Raw genomic sequence first — 10,167 nt, 5'->3', positions numbered from 1 at the left:
CTGTTGTGTGCGGCACTGAAACTCATCAGGCGAAACCATCTCATCTTAACCCCATAGCCTCACATTATAACATGGCAGGCAATATCAACTATTCTGGTGGTAAACATGTAAATCTACAAATGTACCAGAAATCTTCACTAACTGTTAAAATGGACAGGACTCCAGTAAATTCCAAGACTCAAACATCAGGGAGCTGAATAATGGCTCCAAACCACAGCTAGGTGTTTCGGTAGTTTGCAGCAGGCATGGTAAATAAAGCAGGTCTATTGCACACAACTAAAGCAGTCAAAGTTGCGCACAACTTCATACTGCAGGAGGTGGTCAGGAGAAATGTTTTTATATTTCAACATCTCACTAATGTTAATAGCTTAAATTTTGATTAAATAAATTTATAGATTTATAAATGGTTAAGAATTTATTATAATTTTACATCTGGATTGATGAATAACAAATAGAATATGCAAAGTCCAGGCAATTTGCAGCATAGGTGGATTTATTACCTTCATATTTGATTCAGTGTTCAGTCAGTGATTCAGTCAGACAGCACCAATATTTGGTAATTCACCAAAGCCAAAAAGAAAGCATCATAATCTACTCCGAAATATGCTTTCAGATTTTGATGGTTGCCATTTTCTTTAAAATTATAAACTGAATAGTTTAAAAATCTCTGCTCTCACCTTAGTTTGGAAGGCGCAACATCAGCATGGATTTTTACATAGTTGTCTTTTACACTTAGTATTGAAATGGTTTATTTTTATTCTCACCAAATACATTTAAGATGATTAATGCAAAAATTCATCCCATTTGACAATTTGTTGGCATGCCTGAATTATAGTTGAGTCAGCAAATTAAAATTTAATTAGGGTAAAATCTGCTCAGAGACAATACTTGCTGAAGTCTCTTTTGTGCCTTAGGGCAGACATGACAGCCAATCCTGATCCAGACTTTGCTCATGGTCTGTAGGAAAGAGAAACTCTGATCATCACATTAAAAAAATCAAACAGATGGCTATCGCGCAAAGATCACAGATTTTCCACACAGATGTTGGCATTGGACTACTTTTTTTGCAGCTCTTAGTGGAAACTAAGCTTTCGTCTGCAAGTACCACAAGTTTGTATGTGCAAACATTTGTTTAAGAATCTCTTTTAAATTATCAAGCAGAGCCTGATTGGGGCTGACTGTCATGTATCCAAGGTAATGGCAACTATCAGACACGACATCCCACAGTTTGCTGTGGATGATGGTAAACTCCAGCATGCTTGCCATGAGTGGTTGGTATACATTCAGTTTACCAGCCACCATTGTTAATGGAAAATAAAACCAGCTTTCATCAGCACTCACACACATCCAACCATCACACACAAACACAGATGCTATACTGTAAAACCTGAGGGTAATCTTTGTTTCATTCAGCTTTGACAGAGAGCACCTAAACTCAACCTACTGTCTATCCCAGTAAGACTTATTCAACTTGCAGCTGCTGAAGTATAATTTAGTGAGTAGTAACAGTCGGTTTAAATTATTTATTAATTCTTATTTTATTCATTCTTAATCTGAAAGCAAGAAATTGTTTTTAGTAAAAATCAGTCCAATATAGTTACCTTTCCTTGATTTTCACCCTGGAATATCAAAATGGTATTGATGTTTAACGCATCAGTCAAATTTAATTTTTGTGCATCTATTTTCATTTATAAAATTACATTTCTTTTATGCAGGAGTTCTGATAAAGCATCAGCTCCCAGAATGCTAAAGTTGCTTTTATCTCTTTATACATTGTTCTGTATGTTTTTCTAAAATTAGTGGATATTAGGGATTAAATAGGATTTATTTTATTTACCATGTGTTTGTTTTCCTGAATGCTCATCCTAATTAAACTGGAGTATTATTGATTTGTGTCACCCAGTTTGAGCAAATTACTCTTGAGGTTTATTTTGACCTTCTTCCTTAACTAGAGAAGAATGCAATCCCCTCCCCCCCAGAAAAATTGTGTGGGTGCAGCCCCAGTGGAAGATTCCTCAATGGGATTTATATATTTTCTTTTCACAACATTTCGAATATAGTAAGAAGGAACTAAAACATACTCTACTCTTTGTAAAATAGCATCCCAATAGTAGTTGCATGTCTGTCAGTTTTAGGATTGTTGCTTATTGTGTATGTTTAGCATATATTGCAACCATACATGATTTCTATCAGCTTTCAGACAGAAGTTATTTAAAATTGCAATTTTTGTGAGAAAGACCAATAGAAAGCCCTCAGAGAAAAATACATACAAATGGAAATATCTAAACTTTCAGTTTCTGACTAGGTCTCTAATCATTTCAGATTTAGTCGGTATTCATCCCATTTCAATAATAAAAATAGCAATCTTCACTTAAATTAAAACTGAACCCTTGTTCATGTAAAATTGTGGTCCCTGTTTAAAACCTGCCATGTTAACACTGAGCTGTATAAGGTGAGATTGAATTGCATAACATTCTTAGCAGGGATTTAAAAAAAGACACACAGATATGCAATTTAGACATCAGTCATTAAAATTACTTCACCAAATGAAGCTAGACCTCACCCAGTTTTTAAAGTATTAGACTCTCTTTAATTTCTGGTGCAATTGCAGTGCAGATTCTCTTTACTGCCCTTTCGGTTTTCAGTCCTTTTAATCCTCAGGCACAAATCCTTTTTTTTTGTAGTTTGTTATATTTTCGTGCCATCAAATATATGCACTATTCATAATCATGCTTTTTTGTTTAGCTGGGCTAGGTTTTACAGTATGGAGCATAATTGCTGAGGATGGAGCTTACCACGCACTAAGGCCCCCAGCACACTGTGGGATATGTGTAGGAATGATGTGTGACCTATGTACCTTGCTGCATGAGCGCTCCAACTCCAAACCAGAAACTATTTAGTAAAGTAAAATTGTTTTCCACTACATCCGACTCAGGATTGCAAGGATGGGGATTGTACCATTCGTATGGTGTAAACCTGTGGTAATTAACAGAAATAGTCTTCAAATATCACATGAATACACAGTGCATCAGCAAACCCGTCAAGCATTCAACAGTGCTGGGGAAAAGAAAAAATCAACAAATGGATTAGTAATCAATGAACTACTAAAATGTGACACTGTTCATTACGACAGCTGAATAGATTTATAGCTGTATTTACTCTGCAGCTGTGGTTTAGTGTTTAACAGAGATCAGGAAGTATTCCCAATAGCTTTTGCCTCCAAGCATTTGTATTCTGTAAAGGTTGCTCAAGGCTCCAGTATAACTGTTAAAGGAAAGGTCATTTGGGGCATTGGTTTCCAATTCAAAGTGCTATTGCGAGTGACATTCAGAGTGTAGAATTGTATGTTTGAAAGCACGCACCACCAAATTCCAGTATATCTTCTTCCCCGCTGTAATTAGATTGTTGAACAGACCTCTGATATGTTATGGATGAATTTCCAATCTTCCAACCTACCTCATCGCAGTCCTTGCGCTTTTTATCTGCAATTTCTCTGTAACTGTAACGTTATATTCTGCTTTCAGTTTAATTTCTCTTTTGCATTACAAGCTCACCACTGATTTTACAGCACCCTAGGTTCCAGAATCTTGCCGGATTATCCATTTTGCCAGACCAACAGAGGTCGTAGCCACGAGATGAGTTGAACGGTACTGGAACAAGCAGCTGGGGGGGGGGGGGGGGGGGGGGGGGGGGGCGTGATACCATCCCGCAAATTCAGCCTCAGAATTGGCAATGGGAATGGATCTGCTGGCTCCGGCAGGGCCTGGGTTCCAAAGCCCCAGCCACAGGGGGAAAATTCGACCCGCTGAATGTCCGGCTGCGGAAGTTGGCTATGGGATTGGCTCCACTGGCCAGGCCAGGCTGGGGTTCCAGAGCCCTGGCTGTAGGGGGCAAATTCAACCCGTTGATCAGGAGTCCAGCCAGAGAGGTCTCAGTGGGATGGAGATTGGCCGCCTCATCAGGCCGAGGCTCCATATTTTCGGGGGCACCTCTAGGGGGGATTTCATGTGCACTCTCATCATTTTGTCTGGATTAAAGGAGGTGCTGGACTCAGTTGTCAGGAAATCGGTGGTGGACCTATACCCGATGTGCTCATGTTTGCTATGATTTACATGAGTACATCAGGTTGCCATCCAGCAAACCTGCTATCCATGCTAGTATCTGCCCTTTGATACCAGGGGCTCTCATCTTCCTAAACAGCCTAACGTACGGCACCTTATCAAAGGCTTTCTGAAAATCTAAGTAAACAACATCTACTGACTCTCCTTTGTCTGTCCTGCTATTTACTTCTTCAAAGAATTCCAGCAAATTTGTCAAGCAAGACTTCCCCTTCACAAAGCCATGCTGGCTTCGGCCTATTTTATCATGAACTTCTAAGAATTCCGTAACCTCAGCCTTTATAATGGACTCTACAATCTTACCAACCACCAAAGTCAGACTAACCGGCCTACAGTTCCCACTATTCTGCCTAGCTCTCTTTTTGTGCAGCGGGGTAATATTGGCAATTTTTCAATCATCTGGGACCTACTGCAGACTCTAGTGACGCCTGAAAAATCATTATCAAAGCCTCCACAATCACTAAAGCCACGCTTTCAGAACACGAGGGTGCAGTCCATCCGGCCCAGGTGACTTATCCACCTTCAGCCCTTTTAACGTCTCAAGCACCTTCTCCCTGGTAACAGCCACTCCTCTAACCTCTACCCTCTGACTTTCTTGAATTTCAGGCATGTGCTGGTGTCTTCCACTGAGAAGACTGATGCAAAAAAGTTGTTTGACTCCTCTGCCATTTCTTTATTCCTCATTATCACTTCTCCTGCATCATTCACCAGTGGTCCAACATCCACTCTTGCCTTTCTTGCTCTTTATATAACTGAAGACATTCTTGCTATCCTCTTTTATATTATTGGCTAGCTTACCTTCATATTTCATCTTTTCTTCCATATTTTCTTATTAGTTACCTTCTGTTGTTCTTTAAAAGCTTCCCAATCCCATGGTTTCCCACTAATTTTTGCTATGTTATACACCTTCTCTTTTAGTTTTATACTGTCCTTAACTTCCCTCGTCAGCCACGGTCGTCTTTTTCTCTCCCTAGAATCTTCCTCTTTGGAATGAAAAGATCCTGCATCTTCCAGATTATTCCCAGAAATTCCTGTCATTGCTGTTTTACCGTCAACCCTGCTAGGGTCCTTTTCCAGTCAACTTTGCCAGTTCCTCCCTCATGCCTCTGTAGTCCTCTTTCCAATCCAATTTCACCTTCTCGCTCCCAATTTGCAGATTAAAACTTATCATGTTGTGATCGCTACCTCCTAAAGGTTCCTTTACCTTGAGTTCCCTTATCAAATCCTGTTCATTACAAAACACTAAATCCAAAATTGCTTTTTTCCTGGTAGGCTCCACTACAAGCTACTCTAAGAATCCATTTCGGAGGCAGTCCCTGCACATCCATGTGCCGATGTAAAAGCCTCTTGAATGCCAATATTGCATCTGCCTCCATCACCATACCTGGCGGCTGGAAGAAAATATAGTCCCAGGATTATAAGGGGAAATTCTGCAAATATGGTCATTTAACTCACTTTCAGAAAACTGACCATAGATCAATATATATACCGGTCACAGTTCACAGTCCTGGATTGCTCAACTACAATATTTCATTATTATTCATCATTATGAATTATACACATAAGAAAATGGTAACTGATTTCAGTGATTACAGGTGAAGTAAAAACTGTAAATGTGTAATCAGTTGTAACTTGAACACGATAACCAGCAAGTAACAGACATTGACCCTAAACAGTAAGTTATATAAACTTATCCTTTCTGCTGCAACTGTAAGCAGTCCACAAATTCAAGCTCATCTTTAGATTCTTGAGGGACTGGTTTTGTAAAATCTAGGCTATTGAGATTTGAACCACAATCTATTCCTAGCTGCTTAAATAGGCCATAGATACCATCTGAAAATCCAGTATTAAGCTTCTGACGATCCAAACCTGAAGTATATTTGATCCCTATCCTTTCCAAAGTATGCTACTCCACTGAATAAGCCACCACTAAGATGGGAGACTACTTTGGCAATGCAGTGACATTGTTGTACTTCTAGAATACTTGGCATAAATCTGCTGACAACTCTTCACTTAACCAGGAAGACTGCTTCAGCGAAGTTTACTATTAATAATCTTTTACTAATAAAGAACAGGGTATTTTACATTTACATTTGTCCCCCCGATTGCACAAAAGCAAAAAACACTGTTGATTATTAAAACGTTTGGGCTTCCTTTCAAAGAAAAATAATTGGCAACAGGTATAATAAGCCTTATCTAAAGAAATGAAACATCCTAAACAAAGGTGGGATCTAAGATGCAATGCGTGTGATTAACTCCATTACAGTCACTTAATTTCCAGAAGAAATTAGAGATAAAGAACCATCCCAGTCGAAAAGAATCCTATCTTCCCTTTCGTGCACGTGCCATGTGAACACCTTGGTGATAGTCAACAAAAGACAGGTCGTTTTTCCCCTCCTATTTAGATGTAGAAATATCCAACATCAGTAAAGACATCTCAGCAATGGTCCAAGAGAGAGCTGGAAAACAGCTTAAATGATGCTACAAGTGACTTGGAAAACAGCAGAAAATGAACAGCCTTCTGGTACTTTATGCTTCACACATTACAACATGTTTTCCCAAGCTAAAAGTTTTTATTTTCAATTTTGTCGCTGCTTAATATCGTCGTTTAGCTGACTGATAAATTCAATACATTTAGACAGCTGTAGCATCATTTAAGATGGTTAATCTGACCACCTCCATAATCACCCCTTCTTTAAACTGGCTTATTGCTTGAAACCATCTTCCAATCTATTGACATGAACCAACTGAAAAAATAAAATTCTCCACAGCCAAGAGGTCAACAAATCCAGTTTTGAGTTCACATACTTCATTAAAGTCCCAAATTTAGTTTCATGAGTTTTTGTTAATTGTATAAATCATTATTGGGTATTCACCTGGGTTGTCCATTGCAGTGTTATGCGTTGTAACATCAAATCAAACACATCTATACGTTTATGTTATAGTAGCAGAATTTGGCCATTTGGCCGATCAAGTCTACTCTGTCATTCTATCATGGCTGATCCATCTTTCCCTCTCAACATCACTCTCTTGCCTTCTCCCCATAACCACTGACACCTATACTAATCAAGAATCTACCTATCTCTGCCCAACATATCCATTGACTTGGCCTCCACTGCATTTTTTAATGCCCAGCAATATTTTTCAAATATGTTAATAAGATTACAATAAAAAGCTGCCACAGCCAGACATAAAGACAGCTTTATCCACGAGTAATAGCTCTTCTCAATAACCAAAAATCTGTAGCCTCCTTTTGCTCTGGTATTTTATTTAATTCACATGTTTAATCAATAATGTTTTATTATTAATGTTTAATGTTTCATGTATCATTCCTAACTGTCACTGTATGTCATGTTGTCACTTGCGGGCGGAGCACCAAGGCAAATTCCTTGTATGTGACTAATTGGCCAATAAACGTACTCATTCAATACCTACTCAAGGAGAGCATACATCGACTGCTGTTAATACCAATTAATTGCCACAGAAGATTGTGGCGGCCAAGTCAATGGATATTTTTAATACAAGCAGGGGTTAACTAACAGCGGCAATCTCAAATCTTTCATAATCCAGCCACCTAACTTGCTAGATGGTTGGCCATTCTGTGTTTTTACCAGGCCTCCTAAAAAAATCATGTTTTTCATTGCAACATTCAATCACTTATTAGTTGGCTTAGTCATAAAATGTTACTTAAACAGAAGCTACTGCAATAGTGAGTTAAACTCCAATATGCTATCTGAGATCTCATTTAACAAGCTTATCACATATAAACTAAAAAAGGACAAGCATTTGTTGTTTTGATAAGCATTTGATAAATAACAGCTTTCAGACCTTAAAATATCCAAAATGTGTAAATCTAATGAACTACTTTTGAAAAGCAGTTAGCTGTTTGAATGTTTTTTGCACAATAGTGAGATCATTCATTTTGCCGTTCAGGTTAATTCAGGGAGAAATGTTGGCTAAGACAATAGTCTCTTTTTTATTTGAAGCTTAACCAGTGGAGGAGACTTTCATGGATCTTCAGGCCATCTTAGTGACAGTCCCCCTCGAACACCTGCAGCTTGGAATTGCCATTGCCTGGTCCTCATGCAGGGAGCATTCATATTGGCCTGAGGCATCCCATATTGTGCTGATGTACTCTGGTGCAGAACCATGAAGAGGTGTTGCTCTGAAAGCTTAAGTAGCTGGCAAAGCCTTGCTCCCAGCTTTGCGGTCTGCAGAACTTACAGAGGTCTTTATATGTCTTTGACAATCTGAGATATTTAAAAAGCCTTAGGTCAGGTAAATAATTAAAAAATAAATGTTATTAATAATCACAAAAAAAATTGAAGTTAGCTAAAATACTTTTTTTTTTTAATTAAAAATTAAAAAGTAATTCACTTTTAGTTTGCTACTGCACAGCCTTATAATTCCCATAAAATTCAACGAGGCCTTGGATCATGTAGCAGATTTAATCTGTTGCAGGTCTTGATAAGTAAATACTCATTGATTGCAGGCAAGACAAGAGTTCAGGGCATGCATGTTCCTGTTAGAGTGAAGGGCAAGGCAGGTGGGAGTAGGGAAGCCTGGATAATGAGAGGAATTGTGGCTCTGGAAAGGAAAAAGGAGGCAAGTATATCCTTGGAGGAGTTTTGGGAACTGAGAAGCATACTTAAGGAGGAATTCAGGAGGGGAAAAAGGGGGCAGGAAATAATATCTCTGGCAGATAATATTAAGGAAAATCCGAAGAGATAAAATCTGCTAAATTATCCAAGAACTCGTTGAATTTTATGGGAATTGTAAGGCTGTGCATTATCAAACAATGGCTTTGCCAGCTGCTTAAAATTTCAGAGCAACACCTCTTCATTGTTCTTCACCACATCAGCACAATCTGTGATGCCTCAGGCCAATATGATGCTTTCTGCATGAGGACCAGGCAATGGCAATTCCAAGCTACAGGTGTTTGGGGGGAACTGTGTCACTAAGATGGCCTGAAGATCCATGAATGTCTCATCTACTGGTTAAGCTTCAAATTAAAAAGAGACTATTGTCCTAGCCAACATTTCTCCTTGAAATAACCTGAACGGCAAAATTAATTTATCTCACTATTGTGCATGGGACATTCAAACAGCTAACTACTTTTGGGTCTCGACCTGAAACTTCGCCAATACCTTCTCCCCATAGATGCTGCCTCACCCGCTGAGTTTCTCCAGCATTTTGTGTCTACCTTCGATTTTACTAGCATCTGCAGTTCTTTTTTATACAACTTTTCAAAGGTAGATCATTAGATTTAAAGACATTTTGGATATTTTAGTCAAGTCAAGTCAAGTCACATTTATTTATATAGCACATTTAAAAAACAACTCTCGTTGGCCAAAGTGCTTTACATTTGTTATAAGAATAGTATAAACAAACAAACTACATACATATATACAAATAGCCCTCGCTCAGTGGACGTCAGGAAAGGCTTGGGGGTATAGATACGTTTTTAGTCTTGACTTAAAAGACTCGATGGAGGGGGCAGTTCTGAAGGGAAAGGGGATGCTGTTCCACAGTCTAGGGGCTGCAACCGCAAAGGCGCGGTCGCCCCTAAGCTTATGCCTAGACCGCGGGATATTCAGCATCCCCAAGTCGGCCGATCTGAGGGACCTGGAGGTGGAGTGGTGGGTAAGAAGACTTTTAATGTAGGAGAGGGCAAGCCCATTGAGGGCTTTGTAGACATAGAGGAGGGTCTTGAAATGTATACGGAACCGTACAGGGAGCCAGTGGAGAGAGGCCAGGATCGGGGTGATGTGGTCCCTTTTTCGGGTGCCCGTCAGGAGTCTTGCTGCGGCGTTTTAGACCAGTTGCAGGCGGGACAGGGAAGATTGGCTGATGCCAGTGTAAAGAGAGTTGCAGTAATCTAGGCGGGAGGAGATAAATGTGTGGATGATCTTTTCGAGGTCATCAAAGTGGAGGAATTGTTTTAATTTTAAGGTCTGAAAACTGTTATTTATCAAATGCTTACCGACACAACATTTGTTTGGCCTTCATGAAGTATTGTTTTTTCTTATGGAGTCAGGGGTTATGGGGG

The 10,167-nt window shown here is 39.2% G+C and overlaps 1 protein-coding gene across 4 annotated transcripts in view; it reads right to left on the bottom strand.

The window, feature by feature from the left end:
* grik1 (glutamate ionotropic receptor kainate type subunit 1) overlaps positions 1 to 10,167 on the bottom strand; it is a 291,625-nt gene that overhangs the window by 45,208 nt on the left and 236,250 nt on the right. For all 4 annotated transcript variants that reach the window (XM_033033233.1, XM_033033237.1, XM_033033235.1 and 1 more), the window contains one exon: positions 2,858 to 2,976. In XM_033033233.1, coding sequence (XP_032889124.1) covers positions 2,858 to 2,976 — 119 coding nt within the window. The remainder of the gene's footprint in view (positions 1 to 2,857; positions 2,977 to 10,167) is intronic.

This window comes from Amblyraja radiata, chromosome 14, assembly GCF_010909765.2.
Source record: "Amblyraja radiata isolate CabotCenter1 chromosome 14, sAmbRad1.1.pri, whole genome shotgun sequence".
Taxonomy (NCBI): domain Eukaryota; kingdom Metazoa; phylum Chordata; class Chondrichthyes; order Rajiformes; family Rajidae; genus Amblyraja; species Amblyraja radiata.
The sequence above is the reverse complement of the archived record's forward strand: the minus strand, read 5'-3'. Positions and strand labels throughout refer to the sequence as shown.